Source organism: Phacochoerus africanus, chromosome 7 (genome assembly GCF_016906955.1).
Source record: "Phacochoerus africanus isolate WHEZ1 chromosome 7, ROS_Pafr_v1, whole genome shotgun sequence".
NCBI classification, from domain to species: Eukaryota; Metazoa; Chordata; class Mammalia; order Artiodactyla; family Suidae; genus Phacochoerus; species Phacochoerus africanus.
In genome coordinates this window covers 50,172,790-50,200,584 of record NC_062550.1, presented here as the reverse complement: position 1 = coordinate 50,200,584, position 27,795 = coordinate 50,172,790, and the positions used below count along the sequence as shown (strand labels likewise).

Genomic DNA, 27,795 nt, shown 5'->3' with positions numbered 1-27,795 from the left:
GTTTTATATTTTAGAGATTAAGTCGCATCATTTGAAAGTATTTTCTCCCATTCTGTAAGCTGTCTTTTTGTTTTCCTTTTGGTTTCCTTTGCTGTGTAAAAGCTTGTCAGTTTGATTAGGTCCCATTGGTTTATTTTTGCTTTTATTTCTGTTGCTTTGGGAGACTGACCTGAGAAAACATTTGTAAGGTTGATGTCAGAGAATGTTTTGCCTGTGTTCTCTTCCAGGAGTTTGATGGTGTGTTGTCTTATATTTAAGTCTTTCAGCCATTTTGAGTTTATTTTCATACATGGTGTGAAGGTGTGTTCTAGTTTCACTGATTTGCATGCAGCTGTCCAGGTTTCCCAGAAATACTTCTTTTTCAAAAGCATCTTTCCTTGTAGTCCCCAGAAGGATGGGATGGGGTTAGAGGGGGTTGGGAAGTGTAAGGGAGGGAAATCTGATTTACTTTTGAATCACCCTTGCCTGGAGGTTATCTAGGGACCTCACACCTTGCCTTGGCAAACTGTCCCCTGCACCCACCTGTGGCCATGAAAGGCATCCCTGTCAAGGTTGGATGCCCTCAAGATAAATGTTTTAGTTCTTTCCTTACTTCTCTCAGGTCAAACTTTTACCTAGCTTTGACCTGATAATTCCTTATCATTCTCCCAGCTCTTCTGGTTGTTTAATAGATTTTCCTTTTAATACAATAAGCTCTGTGCTAAGGGCTTAAAATAAATTATTTCATTTATATTTTTATACATTTTTGTATATTATCATAAGTCTCCATAAGATCTTTAAAGGGTCATATGGAAAATCCAAAGAATCCATAAAATTTGGTTAGAATTCCAGAATCTCCCTATTTGGGGTAATTCATATTATCAGTTTTAAAAACTAAGAAATTATAAAAGTAACTGGAGTCTTCACAGATAGAACAGCCTAGTGGTTGCCAAGGGGGTGGGAGTGGTTGGGGAAGGATGGATTGGGAATTTGGGATTAGCAGATGCAAACTATTACATACAGAATGGGCAAACAACAAGGTCCCTATTGTATAGCACGGGGAACTATATTCAATATCTTGTAATAAACCATAATGGAAAGGAATATAAAAAAGAATACATAAACCTGAATGACTTTGCTGTATAGCAGAAATTAACACAACCTCGTGAATCAACTATACTTTAATACATTTTAAAATAACCAGTCTTGAATATTTTTGCATGTTATTATAAAGTAATAGATAATATATTGCATTTTATTACTTTTCAATATACTTATTTTGCACACATTTGAATGTAATGGAATAAGCAGTTCCAAGAATTTACAATCTGAAAGCAGGAAATTTAAATCTAGTAATAACAAAGAAAGAGGATGATTGCAGAAGAGGTGTTAGAGTGCTAAAAGAGAAAATACTGTCATTGTCACCAGTAGCAGCAGCAGCATTGAGCATTTACCTCATTTCCATCTCTATTTTAAATAACTTTTGACTTCTTTACCTCAGGTATGGCAAATTCTTGTATGGGAAATAATTGTAGACCTTCATTCATTCAGGATAATGAGCTCAGACACCTGATTCTTAAGGTAAGGAAAGAGATATGCTTGTCTAAGTCATATTTGTCCTTTCGTTTTTGTTTGAATGGGGGGAAGATTCTCTTCAGTTTGCTTGCTGTTATACACATACAGGACTCTGTATTACACTGAATTTCATTTAATACAAATTTAAGTTGTATAATAACCATGTCTTATTATTTTGGGATAATGCATGTAGAAGTGGAGAACAGGCACTTGCCAAAGTAGACAGTATAGCTTGACTTTTTTTTTTTTTTTAATCTTTTTAGGGCCATACCTGCAGCATATGGAATTTACCAGTTCCCAGGCTAGGGGTCGAAAATCAGAGCTGTAGCTGCCAGCCTACACCACTGCTATAGCAACACCAGATCGGAGGTGTGTCTGCAACCTACGCCACAGCTCACGGCAACACCAGATCCTTAATCTATTGAGTGAGGCCAGGGATCAAACCCATGTCCTCATGGATACTAGTTGGATTTGTTACCGTTGAGCCACAACAGGAACTCCTAGTATACCTGCCCTTAAGGCAAAGCTCCTTACACTGACTGATGGACTCCCTCCCACACGAGAGGCTCTGTCCCCCTCCTTCAAAACCATCTACCTTGTACTATATTACTTCAGGATCCTATTCTCTGCAAATGAGCCAGCCACTGCCTACTTAATGGGCTGTAAGTTGATGCTTCGACATTTCTGTCCTCATCATTTTGTATGCATGGGCTTCAGAGTCACTGGTCTAGAGGTTTATTTGACTTGGAAAATGTGACCATATCATTGGCTTATCCTGCCCCGGGAGGTAACATGTATCTTGATCTTGTGCTGTAACTACTAGGCTTTACACCATATGTGATTAAATAGAAAGATTTTTGATATACATTTGTCCACTTTTCTTTTACTTTTTAAAAAAGCCCACTTTTTATTTGAACAGCTGCTTTCAAATATAATATTCCTGATACTCTCTTCATCCAAATCTGCACAGACCTTCCATTTCATCACATCCATTGACAACTACTATTGATGTGTTTTGACATTTAACAGAGTTTCTGTACAAGTATAGGTAATTTTTACATTATGAAATATCTCAACAATTCCATGCCTGAACTTCCCATGTGAGAAACATTAATTTAGACTGGGGAGTTGATTTGATGTTATCAATCTTTTTACCTATTGAGAACATAATTTTACTAGCTCTTATGACCACTCTATTAGTGTTATTGCTACAATAATTTCCTCCAAATCTGAATGTGTGCATAATAAGAGACAGAGGATCTTTTTAAATATTCACTTTGTATTTTTAAATCCTAGACTGCAGAAGGCTTCCTATTTGTTGTTGGATGTGAAAGAGGAAAAATCATCTTCATTTCTAAATCAGTCTCCAAAATACTTAACTATGATCAGGTATCCAAAACTGAGGATTTTTTCATACTATGTTTTTTTTATAAAAATACGTATCTTGAAGCTCTTTTTCTGAATTCTTTCCTCCCATTAGGCTGTGGGATTAGGTTCTGCTAAGTTAGAACTCCAAGAGACATGGGAAGATGTGTGTGAAGAGTTACTGACAGGAGTGTTTACTTCCTGCAGCAGGTTATTTCATTGTTGTGAACCTCAGCTTCCGCCTGTGTAAAATGGAAATTATGATTATACCTGTCTCCCAGGATGTAAGCACTAAATGAGCCATCATATTTGAGTATCTGAAAAATATTAGTCACCATTCTGTGTTTCCTCCAAGAGACAGTGTTATTATTTATTAAGTTATACGGATTGTAAAACAGCTTTTGATCTAGGCTCTGGCAACGGACTCTGGAATACATCTTCTATTTAAATAGCAGTGTGATTGATTTGCCTCCTCATTACTGAACAATATTTAACTTAAACTAGTTACTCAGAAACTATAGCCCTGAAACCAACAGAATGAATAAGCTAGCACCTGTACTCTCCTTTAAAATAGAAATAAAATAATTAAAGTATGATAAATATATAATAAATATATAAATGATATAATAATTACTGTAAAACCAAGATAGCTCACAGCTTTAGTCTTAAATAATTCCTGTTAATCTCAGCCTATATTCCCCCCAAAACTTGAAAATTTGGAGGGACAGAAGACAGTCATAGATAATGAGTTAAATAACAGAAAAAGATGTTATGAGCCTACCTACAGAAGGAATGGAAACCAAATGAATCATGCAGTTGGTTATAGCTGGGAACATGAAAGCAGGGCAAGACTTTATTATTCTATCTTCTAATCTGAGATAGAGAACATTACCCACATACACACACACACCAAGAAACTTGACAGTTCAGGGTAACTATTAAGTTCCAAATTAGTGACATGGAGTCCAGACCCACTGGACACTGACTTTGCATTTCAGAGACTATTCAAGAGACTCACTGACTGCTCAGGAGGACTTTGAGACCTCCTCATGGTACAGTCTTGTCCTCAGGTTTTCAGATTCAGAAAAGTGATTTGCTCTAAAGCAGAATTCTGGGCATAGACTTTTATTAGCCAGTCACACAATAGACTGATGTATAAATCAGACTGCTAGGGTTTTTTTTTTTTTCTTTTTTTAGTCTGAGATATCTAACAGCCAAGCACTTGATGCTACTTGGACCAGCTTGTCCATTTGTTCTACCTGCTATAAGACTGTCTATTTGAGTAAGAATGGAGTTTAGAAGAGAGGTGATCACTGTGGGTTAGGAAGGTTTCACATGTGAAATAGAATGTCTGCTAGGCTTTATGATGAGCAGAGAAGGGGAGGAAGACATATTGGGAGATGGAATCTTGGAATTTAGGGAGTAAATGACCAGTGGCTGGATTGGCTAGGGAACCGAGTTTATAGAGAAGGGGTAATGAAATCCAGGTGATGAGACCATGCAAGCCAAGCAAAGTCATGGGCAAAGGAAGGCTCTGCATTTGGGAAGGAGTGGAATGCCAAGTGGGAGGTGGCCCAGGTTTGATTTTGAATGAATAGTGTGGTGAACTTCTATTCTACATGGTATTGGAAGTCCTAGCCACAGCAATCAGATAAGAAAAGGAAATATAAGGTATCCAAATTGGAAGGGAAGAGGCAAAATTGTCATTATATGCAGATGACATGATACTATATATAGAAAACACCAAAGACTCCATATAAAAACTATTTAAACTAATAAATGAATTGAGCAATGTAGCAGGATAAAAGATTAATGTACAGAATCTATTTCATTTCTTTACACTAACAATGAAGTATCAGAAGAAAAAGTAAAACAAACAAAAAATGTTTTAAAATCACATTTAGGAGTTCCCGTCATGGTGCAGAGGAAATGAATCCGACTAGGAACCATGAGGTTGTGGGTTCAGTCCCTGGCCTCGCTCAGTGGGTTAAGGATCCAGCATTGCCATGAGCTGTGGTGTAGGTTGCAGATGTGGCTCGGATCCCTAGTTGCTGTGGCTGTGGCATAGGCCTGCAGCAACAGCTCTGATTGGACCCCTAGCCTGGGAACCTCCACATGCCGCATGTGCGGCCCTAAAAAAAAATGACAAAAAAAAATCACATTTAAAAAATAAAATATTTAGGAATGAACCTGACCAAAGAGATGAAAAACATATCCTAAGAACTATAAGACATTGATAAGGAAAGCTGAAGATGATTCAAAGAGATGGAAGGATATCCCAGGCTCTTGGATTGGAAGAATTTCTGTTGTTAAAATGGCCATACTGGAGTTCCCACTGTGGCTTAGTCTGGATAGTGACTAGTGTCTATGAGGTTGTGGGTTTGATCCCTGGTCTAGCTCAGTGTGTTAAGAATCTGGGATTTCAGCAGCTGTGGTGTAGGTCACAGATGTGTCTTGGACCTGGTGTTGCTGTGGCTGTGGCATAGGCTAGCAGCTGTAGCTCCAATTCAAGCCCCTAGCCTGGGAAACTCCATATGCCAAAGGTGTGGTCCTAAAAAAAAAAAAAAAAAAATAGCCATGGTACCCAATGAAATCAACAGATATAATGCAATCCCCATCAAATTAGCCATGACATTTTTCACAGAACTAGAACCAAAAAATCCTAAAATTTATAAGGAACCATAAAAGGCCCAGAATTGCCAAAGCAATCCTGAGGAAAAAGAACAAAGGTGGAGGCATAAGCCTTCCAGACTGCAGACAATACTACAAACCTACGCTTATCAAAACATCATGGTATTGGCACAGAAACAGAAATATGGATCAATGGAACAAAATAGAGAGCCCAGGAATAAACCCACACACCTATGGTAATTAATCTTTAACAAAGGAGGCAGATTATACACTGGAGAAAACACAATCTCTTTAGCAAATGGTGTTAGGAAAGTTGGACAGCTGCATGTAAATCAGTGAAGTTAGAACTATACACAAAAATGAGCAAAATGGCCTAAAGACTTAAATTTAAGACATGACACCATAAAACTCCTAGTAGAGAACATAGAGAAAACATTCTTCGACATAAAGTGTACCAATGTTTTCCTAGGTCAGTCTCCCAAGGCAATAGAAATAAGAGCAAAAATAAATGAATAGGACATAATCAAACTTATCAGCTTTGCATAGCAAAGGAAATCATAAACAAAAAGACAACCTATTGGATTTGGAGAATATGTTTGCAAATGATATGCAAGGGCTTAATTTCTAAAATATTCAAATAGTTCATACAACTCAACAACAAAACAACAAACAACCCAATTGAAAAATGGGCAGAAGACCTGAATAGACATTTCTCCAAAGAAGACATACAGATGACCAACAGGCACATGAAAAGATGCTCACCATAACTAATTATCAGAGAAATGCAAATCAAAACTACTATAAGGGGAGTTCCCACTGTGGTGCAATGGAATTAGCAATGCAGGTTCAATCCCTAGTGGCTGGCATTGCTGCAGCTGTGGCATAGGTTGCACCTGTGGCTCAGATCTGATTTCCTGGCCCAGGAACTCCACATGCTGCGGGGCAGCCAAATAAGAAAGATAAGGAAAAGAAAAACTACAGGAGTTCTCATCATGGCACAGCAGAAACAAATCTGACTAGGAACCATGAGGTTGCAGGTTTGATCCCTGGCCTTGCTCAGTGGGTTAAGGATTTGGTGTTGCCATGAGCTGTGGTGTAGGTTGCAGATGTGGCTCGGACCCTGCATTGTTGTGGCTGTGGCATAGGCCAGCAGCTGTAGCTTCAATCAGACCCCTAGCCTGGAAACCTCCATATGCCATGAGTGCAGCCCTAAAAAGCAAAAAAAGAAAAAGCAAAAACTACAATAAATTTCCACCTCACACTGGTCAGAATGGTTATCATTAAAAAGTCTACCAATAACAAATGCTGGAGAGGGTATGGCAAAAAAGGAACCCTCCATACACTGTTGGTGGGAATGCAAATTGGTGTAGTCAGTGTGGAGAACAGTATGGAGGTTCCTTAAAAAAACAAACTGCAGCTGCCATATCGTCTAGTAATCCCACTTCTGGACATATATCCAGAGAAAACACTAATGCAAAAAGAAACATGCCCCTCAGTTTCATAGCAGGACTATTTACAAAAGCCAAGACATGAAAGCAACCTAAATTTATCAACAGATAAATGGATAAAGAAGATGTGGTATTTATACAGGAGTTTTCTTGTGGGGCAGCAGGTTAAGGATCCATATTGTCACTGCAGTGGCTTGGGTCATTGCTGTGGCTCAGGTTTGATCCCTGGCCCAGAAATGTCTGCATTCTGTGGACGTGGCCAAAAAGAAAAAAAGAAGAAAAAGACGTGTATACATACACAATGGACTATTACTCAGCCACAAAAAGAACTAATGCCATTTACCAGCAACATCGATGAACCTAGAGATTATCATACTAACTGAAGTCAGAAAAAGACAAATACCACATGATATCACTTATATGTGAGATTTGAAATATGACACAAATGAACTTATTTACAAAACAGAAATAGACTCACAGACATAGAAAACAAACTTATAGTTACCAAAGGGGAAAGGGGCCAGGGAAGGATAAATTAGGAGTTTGGGATTAGCACGTGCAAACTACCGCATATAAAATAGATAAACAAGGTCCAACTCTATAGCACAAGGAACCATATTCAATATTCTATAATAAACAATAATGTTAAAGAATATAAAAAAGAATATACACAGCTGAATCACTTTGCTGTACACCAGCAACTAATATAACATTGTACATCAACTATACTTCAATCAAAAAATAATTAAATCCTGACCAAAAAACAAATGCCAATACCATGTGATTTTTTTGTAAACAGTATGGTAAATGGTAAATTGCTGAGTCATACCATAAAATCACAGGTATTCTGTGACTTCTATATTATGCTATACTATAATCTCTTCATTTTTACAATTGGTAAAGTTTAAAGTAAATCATAATATGACTTAGAAGTAACATGTGAATTGAAGGATGTTAATAGAATTAGGTACGTGTATGTGGTTTGTATGAATCTGATTATGGGTCTGTGTGAATCACTCTGCTTTTAACACTGACTAAGCTAACATCACCCAGTGTAGCCGATACATCTGAGCTTAAGAAAAAGCAACTTTAACAAAAGGAAAAGTATATGTCTGCATGAGGAGATGTACAAATATCATGATACTGATTTTAAATGAATGTCTACCTTATAAACAGGCTAGTTTGACCGGACAAAGCTTATTTGACTTCTTACATCCAAAAGATGTTGCCAAAGTAAAAGAACAACTTTCCTCCTCTGATATTTCCCCAGGAAAGAAGTTAATGGATGCTAAAAGTAAGTACTCATTTCAGCATTCTTACCATTTCATGTAAATATAGTTTTTACTTAAAAGTGTAGCTGTATGGTGTTTTGAAAAGTTAGCTAATTATGGTTTTGATAAGAGGAGAATAATTTAGTAAACTTGATAATCAACAACCTCAGTTTAAAAAAAACAATATAACTATATGGGGAAATCATGTTATTTGTACACACATATGAGAACCAATATTCATATGAAGATGCTTTGGGGAAAATAGAAGTAATCATATAGTCTATTTTTCATATGCTAATAAAATCTTTATAGGACAGTATAATTTGAGATTAAAAATTGGTGTTTTTTTGTTATTTAGCTGTATGCTGAGGGATAAGTATTCTTTCTCTCTCTCTTTTTTTTTTTTTTTTTGCCTGTTTAAGGCCGAACCCACAGCATGTGGAAGTTCCCAGGCTAGGAACTGAATCAAAGCTGCAGCTGCAGCCACAGCCACAGCCACGCCAGATACGAGCCACATCTGAGACCTACACTGCAGCTTGAAGCAATGCTGGATGCTTAATACCCCGAGCAAGGCCAGGGATCAAACCCACATCCTCATGGATTCTAGTTGGGTTCTTTTTTTTTTTTTTTTTGTCTTTTTGCTATTTCTTGGGCTGCTCACGCGGCATATGGAGGTTCCCAGGCTAGGGGTCAAATCAGAGCTGTAGCCGCCGGACTACGCCAGAGCCACAGCAACGCGGGATCTGAGCCGCGTCTGCAACCTACACCACAGCTCATGGCAACGCCAGATCCTTAACCCACTGAGCAAGGGCAGGGACCGAACCCGCAACCTCATGGTTCCCAGTCGGATTCGTTAACCACTGTGCCACGACGGGAACTCCCTAGTTGGGTTCTTAACCTTCCAAGCCACAACAGGAACTCCTATTCTCTTTCTTAAATGTGTGAAGTCTACTCCATATGAATAACTTAATCTTTATTATTGTGCTTGGGACGTATTCATATTCTTTATCTTCTCCAAAAGTACTTATCTTCTCTGAAAATGCTTATTACCAAATAATTATTTATAATATAAATAATAATAATGCATTATGCCATTGTTTACAATTTTAGTTCAGATTTTTTCATTTAATTTTTATTTCATTTATATTATTTTTACAATCAGCACTCTGGGGAAAAATAGAAAGATAAATTGCAAGTGATTATAAGTTATCAGAATGTGATTGCTTGACAAATACTTTTTTTTGGTATGTTTTACTTTGGGGCTTACTATAGAATTATGTCAATAAGTATTTCTTGTGCAATAGATGACCAGAAAATGTTAGGATATAATTTCAAAATCTTTTGAAAATCTTATTTTCTTCCTACTCTCTTGCCTCCTTGCACTCTGAAAGCTGGTTTGCAAGTACACAGTAATTTCCACACTGAAAGGAGTCGTGTGTATTCTGGCTCAAGACGGTCCTTTTTCTGTCGAATGAAGAGTTGTAAAATCTCTTTCAAAGAAGAGCATGAATGCTTATCCAGCTCAAAGAAGAAAGGTATAGTCCTTTTGAAATTTCAAGTAATTCGAGGCATGGTTATAAAATGGATGTCCTAAATATTTTCTATACAAAAAAATAGGCTGTATGGTTAAGGCAAATAATTGAGGCCAAAAGCATTTAAATAAATTCTCTTTCTTGTGAATAAATGCTGTGTTGAGTAGATCCAACTGTAAGTGAGTCACCTAATCTAAACAGAATCCATATGAGAGAAAAACATGGCAGCCAACACAACTACCTTAACGTGGCCAGAGACCTCTGTGATGTTTGATGCAAGTTATAAATTGAGTAGAGCCTAACATTATCAAGCTTTGTTAAGTGTTTTAAAGATTATTGGATTGGAGTTCCCCTCATGGTGCAGCAGAAACAAATCTGACTAGGAAGCATGAGGCCTCACTCAGTGGGTTAAGGATCCGTCGTTGCCGTGAGCTGTGGTGTAGGTTGCAGATGCAGCTTGGATCCTGTGTTGCTGTGGCTGTGGTGTAGGCCAGCAGCTGCAGCTCTGATTAGACCCCTAGCCTGGGAACCTCCATATGCTGCAGGTGCAGCCCTAAAAAAAAAAAAAAAAAAAAAAAAAAGGTTATTGGATTAATTTATCTTTCCTTCTGGGAAGAGAAGCGTTTCCAATGGACTTATTTAATACATATATTTCAGTCATCTCTTTGTCTTGGTGCATGGTTAGTGTCCAGTAGAACCATTTTACTTCTGTAAGATCTGATCTCACCCTCTGCCCCCTGGTCTAGCATCTTACACCTTGCTTCTAAACCTTGCAGACCACAGGTTTGATTCTCAATCTTTCTATTCTTTTGGTGAATCACTGTTTTAAACTCTTCTCTCAAGTATGGGATTCCCTGGGAGCACATGAGGAGGAGCAAGGAAGAGTAGAGGAAGAAAAGATGCACTGGGCAGCAGTGTCCAGGACTGGTGCTGAAGTTCTGTGGATGGAGAGTCCTACCCCACTTGCATTTTCCCACAGCTTCTATCACAACCTTGTTTCTAACAAGATTTACTATATATTGGCTATGATTATTTAAAAGTGATAGAAACTAGCCTGAAATTGTTCCCTGACATAATAGTCTCTAATTAAATAGATTTTGGTGAGTTAACAATCATTCACTGAGTGCCTACTGTGTGCCAGGCACTGTACCAAATGTAAAGGATACACTGAAAACAGACAAGTCATGGCTTTAGTGAACTTCCTATTATGGGCTCAGGAGGAAGCCAATTAACCTGTAAATTAATGTGATGCAATGCAGTGAGGCCAATAAAATGGGATAATGAGGACAGGAACTAGGAAGGAGTTACTTTACTCAGAGAAAGTCTCTCTTAGGGGAAATTTGATCTGAGACTGGAATGATGAGAAGGAGCCAGCTATGCCGAAATCTATGGGAAGAAATTCCCAACAGATAAATATTGAGAATTAGAGGTAGGAAGAACTTGGTATTTGGGGCGATCTCAACAAAGATCAGTATGACTGGATCTTAGATGCAGAAGATAGTGTTAGGAAGGGAGGCAGCTGGGGCCAGATCTATGAGCCCACAGGGGTGAGGGGCAATGGTTTGCTGGGACATGTTTAATAGCCAGCTGAGTAGAGTTTTGATGTGGATGTTGTTGATATTTTCCTTTACATTAATAAGTAAAAGTTTAGGTTAAAAAACTAAAAATAGAATTACCATATGACCCAGCAATACCACTCTTGGGCATACATCTGGAGAAAATTATTATTCAGAAAGATACATACACTCCCTATGTTCATAGCAGCACTATTTATAATAGCTAGGACATGGAAGCAATGTAAATATTCGTCAACAGAGGACTGAGTAAAGAAGGGGTGTGTGTGTGTGTATGTATATGGGATATTATGCAGCCATAAAAAAGAATGAAATAATGCCATTTGAAGTAAGATGGATGGAATTAGAGAATATCATATTAAGTGAAGTAAACCAGACAAAGACAAATATTATGTGATATCACTTGTATGTGGGCTATGAATAAAATAATACAAATAAACCTATGTACTAACAGAAATAGACCCACAGGCATAGAAAACAAACTTATGGTTACCAAAGGGGAAGTGTGTGGGGGGAGGGGTAAATTAGGAGTTTGGGATTAACCTATACACACTACTGTGTATAAAATGGTAACCAGGAACAGAAGGACAGGAGTTCAACTTCTCTCCTAAAAACAACAAAAGCACAACCAAATACTGAGCAATCTTAACCAAATGGACTGGAAACTTTCAAAAAGATATCCTACTCCAGAAGACAAAGAGGAGGCCACATCAAGAGGTAGGAGGGGCGATTATGTGATATAAACAAGCTCATACCTCCTGGGTGGGAAGCCCCATGGACTGGAAAGTAATTGTATCACAGAGACTCACCTACAGGATGGAAAGTTCTGAGCTCAATATCAAGTCCCCATGCCTGGGGATCTGGCACTGGGAGAAAGAGTCCCTGGAGCATCTAGCATTGAAGGCCAGTGGGGCTTATGTGCAGGAGCTCCACAGGACTGGGGGAAATGGAGATCCCATCCTTGAAAGACACATGCAGATTTTTGCATGCACTGGGTCCCAGGGCAAAGCAAAGTCTCCATAGGAATCTGGGTCAGAACTGACTGCAGTTCTTGGAGGATCTCTTGGTAAAACAGTGGGTGACTGTGGCTTGTTGTGGGGGAAGAGCATTGGAAGCAAAGTTCTTGGGAATTTTTATCAGTGTACATTTCTCTGGAGGTGGCCATTTTGGGATAATGTGGCCCCACCCATCAGCCCTGAGAAGCCCCAGGCCAAACAACAATCCAGGTGGGATCACAGCCCCATCCATCAATAAACAGGCTGCCTAAAGAACCCCCTGGCACACAGTCACCTCTAATCTTACCCAGAGACAAAGGCCCACCCACCAGAGGGATAGGAATCAGCTCCACCTACCAGTGGGCAGGCACCAATCCCTCCCATCAAGAAGCCTACAGCAAACCCCTGCACCAACTTCAGCCACAAGGAGGGCAGACACCAGAAGTAGGAGAGGCTACAACTCTATTATCTAAAAAGGTCACCACGGCAAAAAAACCTATACAAATGAAAAGATAGGGAACTATAACTCAGATAAGGGAGAAAGAAAAAAAAAAACCAGAAAAACACCTAAGTGATCAGGAGATTCTCAGCCTCGAGGAAAAAGACTTGATACTGTTGATGCTGAAAATGATGCAAGACATTGGAAATAAACTGGAGGCAAAGATGGATAATTTACAGGAAACACTGAGCAAAGAGATAGAAGATATGAAACTTAAGCAAAGAGATGCAAAATACAATAACTGAAATAAAAAATTCGTTAGAAGCAACCAACAGCAGAATACAGGAGGCAGAATGAATAAGCGAGGTGGAGGACAGACTAGTGGAAGTCACTGATGCAGAACAGAAAAGAGAAAAAAGATTGAAAACAAATGAAGAGAGTCTCAGAGGTCTCTGGGACAATGTTAAATGCACCAACATCCATATTATAGGGGTGCCAAAAGGAGAAGAGAGAGAGAAGGAGACAGAAAAAAATATTCCAAGAGATAATAGCCGAAAACTTCCCTAACATGGGAAAGGAACCACTCACTCAAATCCAGGAAGCGCAACAAGTACCATATAAAATAAACCCAAGGAGGAATACCCCGAGACACATATTAATCAAACTGACCAAAATTAAAGACAAAGAGAAAATCTTGGAATCAGCTGGGAAAAGAAACAAATGACATACAAGGGAACCCCAATGTTATTGGCAGATTTTTCAGCAGAAACTCTGCAGGCCAGAAGGGAGTGGCACGATATGCTTAACATGATGAAAGGAAAAAACCTCCAACCAAGATTACTTTACCCAGCAAGGCTTTCATTCAGATTTGAAGGAGAAATCAAAAGCTTTACAGATAAGCAAAAGCTAAGAGAATTCAGAAACACTAAAACAGCTTTACAACAAATACTAAAGGAACTTCTCTAGGCAGAAAAGGAAAGGCCACAACCAGAAACAAAATGCCACAAATGGCAGTGCTCACCAGTAAAGGTATATATACAGTAACAATACAAAATCATCCACACACAATTATGCCACCCAAATCAGAGAGTGTGAGAAGAGGTGGGTACAGATGCAGGACGATGGAGAGGAACTTGCAATTAAGCAACCAACAAATTAAAACAATCTCATATATATATACAGACTCATATCAAAACTTCAGAATAACTGCAAACCAGAAATCTACAACTGATACACAAACAAACAAGAAAAGTCAACTCAAATACAACACTAAAGATAGTCATCAAACCACAAGAGGAGAGAACAAGAGAAGAAGGGAAGAAAAAAGAGCAACAACAGCAAATCCACAACAGGTAATAAAACGGCAATAAGAATGTACATATCAATGATCACCTTAAATGTAAATGGACTAAACGCCCAACTAAAAGACATAGACTGGCTGAATGCATACAAAAACAAGACCCATATATATGCTGTCTTCAAGAGTCCCACTTCACTTCTAGGGACACATACAAATTAAAAGTGAGAGGATGGAAGAAAATATTCCATGCAAACGGGAATCAAAAGAAAGCTGGAGTAGCAATACTCATGTCAGATAAAATAGACTTTAAGGGACAAGGAAAGTCACTACCTAATGATCAAAGGATCAATCCAAGAAGAAGATATAACAATTGTAAATATCTACACACCCAACATAGGTTCACCACAATATATAAGGCAACTGCTAACAACCTTAAAATGAGAAATCAACAATAACATAATCATAGTGGGGGACTTTAACACCCCACCTATAGCAAGGGGCAGATCAACCAGACAGGAAATCAATAAGGAAACAGGCCCTGAATGATGCATTAAACCAGATGGACTTAATAGATATTTATAGAACATTTCATCCCAAAGCAACAGAATACACATTCTTCTCAACTGCACATGGAACATTCTGTAAGATTGATCACATCCTGGGCTACAAATCAAGTCTCAGTAACTTTAAGAAAATTGAAATCATATCAAGCATCTTTTCTGACCACAGTGCTATACGACTGGAAATCAACCACAAGAAAAAATCTGCAAAAAGCACAAACACATGGAGAATAAACTTCATGTTAGTAAACAACCAATGGATCACTGAAGAAATCAAAGAGGAAATTAAAAAATACCTAGAAACAAATGACAATGAAGATACAACACTCCAAAACCTATGGGATACAGCAAAATCCATTCTAAGAGGGAAGTTTATACCAATACAAGCCCACCTCAGGTAACAAGAAGAACTCAAATAAACAACCTAACTTTACATCTAAAGTAGCTTGAGAGAGAAGAACAGACAAGACCTCAAGTTAGTAGAAGGAAAGAAATCATAAAGATCAGAGCAGAAATCAATGAAATAGAAATGAAGAAATCCACAGAAAAGATCAATGAAACAAAAAGCTGGTCTTTGAAAAGATCAACAAAATTGATAAACCCTTAGCTAGACTTATCAAGAAAAAAAGAGAGAGGACTCAAATCAATAAAATTAGAAATGAAAAAGGAGAAGTAACAAGGGACATCACAGAAATACAAACGATCATAAGAGACAACTATATGCAATTATATGCTAATAAAACGGAAAACCGAGAAGAAATGGACAAATTATTAGAGAAGTACAATCTTCCAAGACTAAACCAAGATGAGATAGAAAAGATGAACAGACCCATCACAAGAACTGAAATTGAAACTGTGATTTAAAAACTTCCAACAAACAAAAGTCCAGGACCAGATGGCTTCACAGGTGAATTCTATCAAACATTTAGAGAAGAGCTAACACTTATGCTTCTCAAACTATTCCAAAAAATTGCAGAGGAAGGGACACTCCCTAACTCATTCTATGAGGTCACCTGATACCAAAACCAGACCAAGATACCACAAAAAAAGAGAAAATTACAGGCCAATTTCACGGACGAACATCAATATAAAACTCCTCAACAAAATACTAGCAAACAACATCCAACAATACATTAAAAGGATTGTATATCATGATCAAGTGGGATTTATCCCAGAGATGAAAGGATTCTTCAATATCCGCAAATCCATCAGTGTGATACATCACATTAACAAACTGAAGAATAAAACCCATATGATCCTCTCAATAGACGCAGAAAAAGCCTTTGACAAAGTTCAGCACCCATTTCTGATAAAAACCCTCCAGAAAGTGGGCATAGAGGGAACATACCTCAACGTCATAAAAGCCATATATGACAAACCCACAGCGAACATCATTCTCAGTGGTGAAAAGCTGAAAGAATTCTCACTGAGATCAGGAACAAGACAAGGATGTCCACTCTTCAACATAGTTTTGGAAGTGCTAGCCATGGCAATCAGAGAAGTAAAAGAAATAAAAGGAATCCAAATTGGAAAGGAAGAAGTAAAACTATCACTATTTGCAGATGACATGATACTATACCTAGAGAATCCTGAGACTACCAGAAAACCGTTAGAGCTCATCCATGAATTTGGCAAAGTCACAGGATACAAAATTAATATACAGAAATTGATGGCATTTCTATGTACTAACAATGAAAGATCAGAAAGAGAAATTAGGGAAGCAATCCCATTTACCACTGCATCCAAAAGAATAAAATACCTAGGAGTAACCTACCTAAAGAGACAAAAGACCTGTACTCTGAAAACTATAAGACACCGATGGAAGAAATCAAAGATGACATAAATAGATGGAAAGATATACCATGCTCTTGGATTGGTCAGTATTATCAAAATGACTGTACTACCCAAGGTAATCTACAGATTCAATGCAATACCTATCAAATTACCATGGACATTTTTCACAGAACTTGAACAAAATATTTTAAAGTTTGTTTGAAAGCACAAAAGACCCAGAATAGCCAAAGACATCCTGAAAAAGAAAAATGGAACTACATAGCAACAGTCATCAAAACCGTATATAGTACTGGCACAAAGACAGAAATATAGATCAGTGGAACAGGATAGAAAGCCCAGAATTAAACCCACACCTGCAGTCAACTAATCTATGACAAAGGAGGTAAGAATATACAATAAATGGTGCAGGGAAAATTGGACAGCCACATGTAATAGAATGAAATTAGAACACTCCCTAACACCATACACAAAAATAAACTCAAAATGGATCAAAGATCTAGATATAAGACCAGATACTATCAAACTTTTAGAGGGAAACATAGGCCAAGCACTCTCCGACATAAACCACAGCAACATCTTCTCAGATCCACCTCTTAGAGTAAGGACAGTAAAAGCAAAAATAAATGGGACTTAATTAAACTTAAAATTTTCTGCCCAGCAAAGGAAACCCTAAACAAAACAAAAAGACAACCCACAGAATGGGAGAAAATCTTTGCAAATGAATTGACTGGCAAGGGATTCATTTCCAAAATTCATAAACACCTTCTGCAGCTCAATACCAAAAAAACAAACAACCCCATCAAAAAATGGGCATAAGATCTAAACAGACAATTCTCCAAAGAAGATATATGGATGGCCAAAAAACACATGACAAGATGTTCAACATCACTCATTATTAGAGAAATGCAAATCAAAACCACGATGAGGTACCACCTTACACCAGCCAGAATGGCCATCATCAAAATGTCTACAAACAATAAGTGCTGGAGAGGGTGTGGAGAAAAAGGAACCCTAGTACACTGTTGGTGGGATTGTAAATTGGTTCAACCACTATGCTCAGAAAACTAAAAATAGAACTACCATTTGATCTAGCAATCCCACTCCTGGGTATCTACCCAGAGAAAACCATGACTCAAAAAGACACATATACTCCAATATTCACTGCAGCACTATTTTCAATAGCCAAGACATAGAAACAACCTAAATGTCCATTGACAGAGGAGTGGATCAAGAAGATGTGGCACATATACATAATGGAATATTACTCAGCCATTAAAAGGAATGAAATACTGGCATTTTTAGCAACATGGATGGACCTAGAAATTATCATGCTAAGTGAAGTCAGTCAGAAATGAGACACTAACATCAAATGCTATCACTTGCATGTGGAATCTGAAAAAAGGACAGACTGAACTTCTTTGCAGAACAGATCCTGACTCACAGACTTTGAAAAACTTATGGTTTCTAAAGGAGAGAGGTCGGGGTGTGGGGGGGTGCTGGAGGTTTAGGATGGAAATGTTATAAAGTTGGGTTGTGATGATCATTGTACAACTATAAATGTAATAAATTCATTGAATAATGTTTAAAACAAAAAGAGGTTAAAGCCAAAAAAATAAAATAAAATAGTAACCAACAAGGATCTACTGAATAGCCCAGGGAACTATACTCAATATTTTATAATAACCTATAAGGGAAAAGAATCTGAAAAAGAATGGATACATATACCCATATGTCACTTTGCTATACTCTGATAAAAGTGAAACCATCAAGACAGGTCAGAACTTTACTCATTTTTTAGTGATATTAGTGACTTTGCTGAAATAGTAATTTTTTAATACTGGAAGATTTTTGGGGTTTTTTTTTGCCTTTTTTTTTTTTAGGGCCACATGTGGAGGTTCCCAGGCTAGGGGTCTAATCAGAGCTATAGCTGCTGGCCTACACCACAGCAACAGCAACACCAGATCTGAGCCATGTCTGTGACCTACACCACAGCTTTCATCAATGCCAGATCCTTAACCCACTGAGCTAGGCCCAGGATCAAACCCGAAACCTCATGGTTCCTAGTCGGATTCGATTCCACTGTGCCATGCCAGGAACTCTGATACTGGAAGATTATTTACCCAATTATTTGGTGGTATTCACTGTTTAACAACTGCCTTTAAGTTAAATCTTCATTTAACATTTTGTTCATTGCTTTATAGGTCAGGAAAACAAATAATAAATCAAGCCCCAACTTAGCTTTGCTAATTTCTTTGATGTAAATAGTCACCCTGTGGCTAATTTCAAGCTACCAACATGAAGTCATTGAACGTGGAGTAGGGAAGGGATATACAATAACACACCATTATATGGCCTCATGTTCGAAAATTTTTTCAATAAATGTTTCGTAAGTACACACTGTGGGCCAAACACTATTCTTTTTTTTTTTTTTTTCGGTCTTTTTGTCTTTTTGCCTTTTCTAGGGCCACTCCCATGGGATATGGAGGTTCCCAGGCTAGGGGTCGAATCAGAGCTGTAGCTGCCAGCCTCCACCACAGCCACAGCAACACAGGATCCAAGCCACGTCTGCCACCTACACCACAGCTCACGGCAATGCCGGATCCTTAACCCACTGAGCAAGGCCAGGGATTGAATCCGCAACCTCATGGTTCCTAGTTGGATTCGTTAACCACCGAGCCACTATGGGAACTCCCCAAACACTATTCTATATGCTGGAGCCAGAACAGTGAACAAAACAACCTTGCTGAGTGATTAGTGCTATGAAGAAAAAGAAAACAGAATAAGTCATTAAATTTAGAGCCAGATCTTAAAACACTTCTTCACAGTGTGTTAAAACATGGTTTTATACAATCACAAAGCATAATTAATTATACTGATTAAGTGCTATGTATTATAATTCTTACAGAATAAAAAAATTCCCACTAATAAAATTTGTTCTAAAAACATTATTTTTCATCTTTTCTCTTATTTAAAATTTTAGTTTTGTGTTTATAAAACACATATTAGTACCAAAGTAGGTGTATATAATTTATATATGTGAAGGGTGCTTGCAGGTTTTTTTATGGCATGCAAAGCAAATAATGTTTGAAGGTCATTACTTAAGAGATTAGAGAAAGAACAGATGCGTCTCAAGAAGCCCATAGGTACATCTCTGCACCTTTAATAAAGACTCCTAACCTAATAGTGAGGAAGAATGTTTGTATGTTGTATTAGGTTCTGAGGGAGCTACGTGACCCTTGTCATCACTGCAGTTAACTCATGAAGTACTAAATCAGACACCTTGGGTCTGCCCTCCTAAGACCACAGGAAGGCCAAGTCATGTAGACCAACTGAAAAAAGCTCAGGAAACGTGTCAAAGGATCTGTTTCCCCATAAGGCGGGCCCTATAGGATGATCAGTGGAGATATGAAAGATTTAAGAGGGCATCTTGGTGATAATGCTTCTCCGCCATAATGCCAGTTTATTCCTGAATTGAGACATGCCCCAGATGGAAGAGAAGATTGGAGCCTGTCAAGCCTGTAGCTCAGGCACCTGCCCAGCCTCCCTGGAGGCTTCCCAGACTCAGATCTCCAACACATAATACCAGCAGCAGCAGCACCAGACTATCCTGCTGGAAGGAAGGGAGCATGCAAGCCTATCAGCAGATCCTAGAGGCAACACCTCTTTCCAGGAAACCTTCCCTGACACCCTCCCCTTTCTGGTTGGCTTGAGTTTCAAGTACCCACTTTTGGTAATCCATTTATAATCCTAAGCATCTTCCATATTTACTGCCCTTTCCTCACTGTATTGAAATTTTATTATTTTAATATTTGCTTGCCTCACTAGACCGAGACCTTCATTTCTCCTTCCATGGTGCCCAGCACATAGTAGATCCTCAGACATTTATTGAAGCAACACATGACCATCCTCTTGCCCTTTGTTCCTGATTCACTCAACCTACGATTGCACTTCAGTCTATAAGAACAATGAACAATCCAGTGAAATGAGCTACCTCATCATGCTTTTGTTCACCTAAGAAGCAATTTAAACTATTGCTTAAATTGCATGCAGAAGTTCCAGGGCCAGGGATGGAACTCAAGCCACAGCAATAACAATGCTGGGTCTCTAACCCATTGCTCCACCAAGGGAACTCAAACTATTTTAAAAGATTTTACTCCTGGATTTCCCTACATGGTTCAGTGGTTAAAGAACCCGACTAGGATCCATGAGGTTGCGGGTTCAATCCCTGGCCTCACTCACTGGGTTAAGGATCTGGCATTGCCGTCAGCTGTGGTATAGGACAGATGTGGCTGTGGTATAGGCCGAAAGCTGTAGCTCCAATGTGACCCCTAGTTTGGAAACTTCCATATGCCATGAGTGTGGCCCTAAGAAGCCAAAAAAAAAAAAAAAAGATTTTACCCCAGGAAATTTTTAGCAAATACTGTGGGCTAAATTGTGTCATCTAAAATTCATAAGTTGAAGGCCAGTGTGGTAGTATTTGGAGATGGGAGCTTTGGGAAATAATTAGCTTTGGGTAAAGTCATGAGGGTGGGGCCCTCCAGATGTGATTGGTGCCCTTATAAACCAGAGGGTCTGCTGTGAGCACGCAGGCAGATGGTAGCTATCTGCAAGCCAGGACAAGAACCCCCACCAGAAACTCAACTATGCTGCCATCCTTGTCTCAGAATTCCAGCCTCCAGAATTAAAAGGAGGTAGACATCTGTTGTTTAAGCCGCTCAGCCTGCAGTGGTTTGTTATGGGAGTCCCAACTAAGACAGCAAACAGCTTGGGTCATCTTCTCTAACATAATTCTCTGCAGTGGGAGCTAAAGAAACCTGGGCCTTGCTGAAAATAACTCTATGTTGATTAAATTGGCCTTTGATAATCCGACTTGAAATACGGAACTACAAGTCACAAATCAATGGTGGGTACCTTGTCTGAGCTCTTTCTTCTATCACCTTAGATTTTTCCTTTCCTTTCAAATTCTAGAACAGCACATGACTGAATATGTATGTATAGTCACTCACTGATAATGATCTTAAAAGAATAATGCCTTCTGTGTCTGGTCTTTCAAAAGATATCAAAAGGAAAATGAGATGTCCCTGTGAAACCACATGGTACTGTGATAGCATTCTGAAGCAGTCTTGTAAATATTGAATTTTAACCAAAAACACATGTGTATAGTTATAGGTTTAAAAAAAAATCTAAGCAGCATTCTTGAAGAATATAATAATCAAACCTTATTCCTTCCATGTAGTTTCTAAAAGGATTTTTTTTTTCCTGGCAGCACCAGCAGCATGTGGAAGTTCCCGAGCTAGGGACTGAACCCATACCACAGCAGCGACCTGAGCCGCTGCTGTGACAATGTTAGATCCCTCACCCACTGCACCACAAGGGAACTCCATATATGTTTTTTTTTTAATATCATAAATTTTAGAGATTTCTAGAAGAGGCAGGGAAAACTTTTTTCCTTTGAAATAAACATCAATAATCCTCCTGCAAAAATACAGATATTTGAAGAATATCTGGTAAATGGTCAATGATAGCCAATTTCTAGCTGAATTCTGAGATGAGCTAAAGGAATTAACATATCTTTAAGTCCCTCCAGTGCTCCAGGTACTTATACTAGTTTCTGCCTTACAACAGCCATGCTGGTGGACAGGCTCTAGGATGGAGTAGAAAGGGCCTGGGCTCTGAATTCAGCAGGGTTTTAATGTCGGTTCTGTTCCTTAATAACTCTGGGACCTTAGGCAAATTCATTTCCATATATGGAAAATGGTATTATGGACTGAATTGTGCCTCCCCAAAAATTCACATGCAGAAGCCCTATGTGGAAATGGGGCCTTTAGAGAGGTCAGTAAGGTTAAGTGAGGTCCTAAGAGCGGGGCCCTAACACCATATGACTGGCATCATAAGAGGAGGAAGAGACAGCAGGGCTGCACAGGCACAGAGAGAGGCCACATAAGGACACAGTGAGACATCGGCTGTACACAAGCCAGAGAGAGGCCTCGGGAGAAACCAGACCTTCCAACACCTTGATCTTGGACTTCTAGCCTCCAGAACTGTGAGAAAATAAATTCCCGTTGTTCAAGCCACCCAGTTTGTGGTATCTTGTATTGCATATGGCAGCCGGAGCAGACCAATACAATGGATGAAATAATAGCACTCTGTGTGACTTGGTTAGGATTACATGGGGCCAAGGCAGTGCTTGGCTCCTAGGAAGCACTCAATATGTAGAGGCCCTGATTTGTGGCTCAGAAAGAAGAAGGAAAATAAAAGAGCGAGAGGAGAATCAGTAATTATTTAAAATCTGTATGCCCAGCATACAGATACTGTATGCCTAAGTACCTGCTTTAATCTGGGTAACACTCCTGTGCAAACCATCCCAGTCTCTTGCATGAGAGAACCCAAGCCTGAGAAGTTTCTGTTACTTGTCTGAAGTCACATCGGAAGTGGCAATATCAGGAGTCTGGCTTTAAAAATCTGTACTCTTTCCACTCTGCCTGGCCACCTACTGGGGTAGTTTCCTAGATGCCAAAGGTGATTAATGAAAGAAATGCATTCTAGATGATTTCTGCAGCAGACACACAGCCAGGGGGTGGCTCGTGCTGCAGAAACCCACACATGGATATTTGTGCCCACACCACGCTGAGCCACACAGATGCCTACAGTCAGAGTCCAATAATCTTTTCAAAAAGGACTTTTTTAATCTGCTCAGTTATGGGACCAAGCATTCACTTAACACACGCCATAGCTCTGTGTCAAAGGCACGAGGCCAACTTGGCCTAAGGAATGGTGAGGGTACGTGTTAGTCATCAGCATGGCCCTTCCTCGCAGTGAAAGAGTTGGAAGTTGGGGAGAACTGTGTGTGTAGACAGATGCCTGGAGCAGGATAAGGTAACCACCCATAGAATGTAAACCTGATTGGCCACGTGGACGACTTCCCACTCGTGAGACACTTTTGTATTCCACGTTAACCAAAGGGAGTGTCGGTCAAGTGAAATGATTGTACTTTGCATATAGTTGCTACTAAATTGTTCTTTCCGATAATTAGCCAGTGGCACTCACCTTCTGTTAAGAGGGCTCCCTATTAAGGAAGAAAGACTGTAGTTAATAAAGATGTTTTTCTTCCCTTTTTACCATAGCATGAGAGTTACATTTCAATTTTTAAATTATTGGTTAAGACTATTTTTTAGAGCAGCTTTAGGTTTACAACAAAATTGAGAACTACAGAGACTTCCCATTTACCACCTGCCCACACATGTATAGCTTTCCCCATCATCAGCATCTTCCATGTGGAATGCCACATATATATTTTTTAAACCAAGGATAAAAGCTGCCTTGACACATCATAAGCATCCAAAGTCCATTAGTTTACCTTAGGGTACACTCTTGGTGTTGTACATTCTGTGGATTTGGACAAATGTATGGTGACATATATCTATTGTTCTAATACCATACATAGCATTTTCACTGCCCTAAGAACCCTCTGTGTTCTGAACATTCATCTCTCCTGAAAACTGCCCCAGCAATCACTTATTGTCTGTCTCTAGTTTCTTTCTTCTTCTTTGTTTTTGTTTTGTTTTGTCTTTTTTGGGGCTGCAGCTGCAGCATACAGAGATTCCCAGGGTAGGGGCTCAAATCAGAGCTGTAGCTGCCGGCCTACACCACAGCCACAGCAATGCCAGATCCTTAACCCACTGAATGAGGCCAGGGATTGAACCTACAACCTCATGGTTCCTGGTTGGATTCATTAACCACTGAGCCACAACGGGAACTCCCTCACCTTCATTATATTTAAATTTAAAAGAAGAAAGGAGTTCCTGTCGTGGCTGAGCGGAAATGAATCTGAATAGTATCCATGAAGATATGGGTTCCATTCCTGGCCCTGCTCAGTGGGTTAAGGATCCTGCATTGCCATGAGCTGTGGTGTATGTAGGTCGCAGAAGTGCCTTGGATCCCGAGTTGCTGTGGCTACAGCATAGGCTAGCAGATGCAGCTCCGATTTGACCCCTAGCCTGGGAACTTACGTGTGCTGCGCGTGCAGCCCTAAAAAAGACAAAGAAGAGAGACTAGGAAACACCCCTTCTTATGCTAAATGAAAATGAATTTAGGACTTATAGAAAGGCTATTTCTCAAAATTGGCCATGAGTCACTTAAATGGGGCTTCGTTATATTTGGGTTATGTTTGAGATTTTCCATAATAAAAAAGTTTTTTTAAAAACATTATTTCTGGGAGTTCCCATTGTGGCTCAGTGGATTAAGAACCCAACATAGTCTCTATGAGGATGAGAGTTCAATCCCTGACCTTGCTTAGTGGGTTCAGGATCCAACATTGCCGAAGGCTGTGGTATAGGCCAGCAGCAGCAGCTTCAATTTGACCCCTAGCCCAGGAACTTCCATATGCTGCAGGTGTAGCTGTAAAAAGAAAACAAAACCGACCAAAAAAAAAAAAAATTATTTCTACCCTGATTCTAACATGAATGTCATGGATTCAAACTTTCAAAAAGCTTTTACGACAAGTATAAGATTGCTCATGTATCTCCATTGTGAAATCAAAGGCTGATGCATGATGGATGACTGTTACCAAATAACTTAGGTATTTCTTACATGTATTGTGGGAAGATAATGAGTAATTCCATTGGCTTCTTGTGCAAGGGTAGCAGATGCTGTCAGAACCTCATGACATCTCCTCAGGCCACTTGGCTTCCAGGGTCCAACACTTGTGACTCTCTGCTTGACCTCTTTCTCTGGTCCTTAGAGACGGTTCTGCCTGCACCCACTGACTCAGGGAAGCTGACAGATAAATATCCTCGCTCTCTTTTGCTGAGGCCCTTCAGGCCACATAACTCTGAGGTTCTCGTCCTCCGTATTTTCCCAGAATGCCCCTAGGCAATTTAGCTTCAGTTTCCCAAGGTCGTGACTTGGAAAATGTATCTCTCATGAGCTTCTTTGGCTTCCCCATCTCACTTCCCTACTAGAGTTCCCTGGAAGCACCTCTCAAATATACTTCCTGTACTTGAATTCTTGTCTCAGGATCAGCTACTGTGAGAATTCAGACTAAGCCAACAAGATACCAGGTTGAGAGACCCAGCCTGCAACTGGTGGAAGAAAATTTTCATAAAGAGATGTCCTATAAATTAAGGCAGTGTTTGGGTTAATATAGATTTTTTTTTTCTCTTTTTAAAATCATGGAGTAGATTGCATGTGAATCTACCCTGTGGAGCTGATATAAATAACTAGTTTGGTGAGGATTGGGGCCCATGACCCCAATATTTAGGTACAAGTCTGAAGAATTCTTGGAATAAGAGGATATTTAATGGAAATATTTTTAACTTGAGCTAATCAATCCAGTGGGTAAGAGTCCATCAGTGGATGGAGTTATGCAATCCTGACTAGAAATCTGCCAACTGAATAGTCAAGGTGAGAATCGAAGGACCGATTAGGTTGGAAATTGTTGGTCACCCCATTGTTAGAGAAGAATTGAAGTAAAAGGCTTAAGTTCTATGCGAGATTCCATATATAAATGAAAAACATTTTTCAGCCTATATTTTCAGTTGAGCACAATATTTTTAGTATCACTTGTAAATTTGCAAGCATCATCAGAAATACCTAAGTATATAAGCCTTACAAAGTTATTTTTTTTATTGAAGTAACTTCGGTTTACAGCACTATTAAGTGTCATGTGAACTACATTGTATTTCTAGTTCTGTATACACTACAGCGTGCTTCCCACCAAAAATTTAGTTTCCATCTGTCACCATAAGTTGATCCCCTTACTCACTTTGCCTTCCCCTCTCCCCCCGCCCCATCTCCTTCTCCACTTCACCTCTGGTAATCCCCACTCTGTTCTCTGTATGTATGCGTTTGTTTTTGTTTGGTTTGGTTGGTTCATTTGTTTTTTGCTTTTATATTCCACATAAGTGAAATCATATGGTATTTGTCTTTCTCCATCTGACTTATTTCACTCAGCATCGTACCACCCATGTTGTTGTCAGTGTAAGCCTTATAATTTTCAGAGCCATCTAGTTTTGTTAGTATGAATGAAAACCTTATATTTATGCTTATCTCAATTTTTAATTCCTTTAAAGTATCTTGGATGTTGGGTAAGGTAAAGGGAGGAGCCCAGATTTCTCATTGAACTACCTAAGTTGATGGTCGCACCACTCAACAGGAGAGGGAATAATTGAAAAAGACTTGGCTTGGAGTTGGAGGAGATAAGGACTTGTAATTTAAGGCATCTGTGGCCTGTGGAGGGGCTGACAAGGACTAAACTCTCTGTTCCCCGCATTATCCTCCAGCCACTTCCCCATCAGAGACTACGCTTCAGTCGCCTCTGTCTGCTCGCTCTTGCCTCTGTTTGTACTGGCTATTCCCTCTGAAACACTTCACCCAGGGAGCTCCTGTTTGAACAGCTTCCGTGACAGAGGTGACTTCCATGACTACCATCAAATACCACCAAGTTAGTGGTTCAGAAAGGGCGCTCTGGAGCCAGCCTGTCTGGATGTAAACTCTTAGCTCCATCCTTCTCTGCTGTGCCCTTGGCAGTAACTCTCAGTTCCCGAAGATAATAGGGTAGTATTAGACCCTCTCATAGGACTATTAAGATGAAATGAATTACACAATTAGAGCACGTAAAACAGAGCATGGCACATAAAATGTTCTCTACATCATTGTTATTACTACTCGTTGCCATCTTATAAGACATCTGATATCATCTTCCATTAACATTAAAAAAAATGATTTGTAATAGCGGTCTTACCAAGTAGTGCCAATTTAAAACAATGACTGTTCTGTTTTTTTCTAAATCTTATCACAAGCAACTGTTTTAAGTAATTTTTACCAGCTTTCTTCCCCTTTTTTAAGTTTTTTTTTTTTTTTGGTAGACTGCCCTAATCTCTATATTGCCTATCTTTTATACGATTATGTTTTCTTAAGCATTTCCTGATATTCGAGCATATGGATTATTTCCAGTTTTTTATTTTTCTGGTTGGATGTATTTGACAAGCTTTTTTCTTGTGAGTTAATTGGGATTTTTCTAAAAAGTGAAACCCGAATCAAATTTTATTTTTGCACATTGTATTATAAACGTCTCTAAATGCTTTTATAGACTTATAATCTTATATATCTATCAACCATTATAAATGCTAACATAAGAAATTTAAGAATATGCACATAATTGTTCTTTAAATTTGTGAGAATAAGTTAAACATACCAAAATTTAAATAAGCTAAGAGCAAGGGAGCTTGAAGTTTATCTTTTTCTAACATACAGATTATTATAACTTAAAAAATTCACTTGGCAATAATGAAATAGCTGTAGACCTATTTAAACTGAAATTAAAACAATCATT

At 38.9% G+C, this 27,795-nt stretch overlaps 1 protein-coding gene across 1 annotated transcript in view; it reads left to right on the top strand.

Annotated features, from left to right (window-relative positions):
• Window positions 1-27,795, top strand: part of BMAL2 (basic helix-loop-helix ARNT like 2) — a 123,172-nt gene that overhangs the window by 67,324 nt on the left and 28,053 nt on the right. Inside the window, exons 4-7 of the mRNA XM_047785752.1 lie at window positions 1,481-1,560; window positions 2,851-2,943; window positions 8,175-8,292; window positions 9,661-9,804. Coding sequence (XP_047641708.1) covers window positions 1,481-1,560; window positions 2,851-2,943; window positions 8,175-8,292; window positions 9,661-9,804 — 435 coding nt within the window. The remainder of the gene's footprint in view (window positions 1-1,480; window positions 1,561-2,850; window positions 2,944-8,174; window positions 8,293-9,660; window positions 9,805-27,795) is intronic.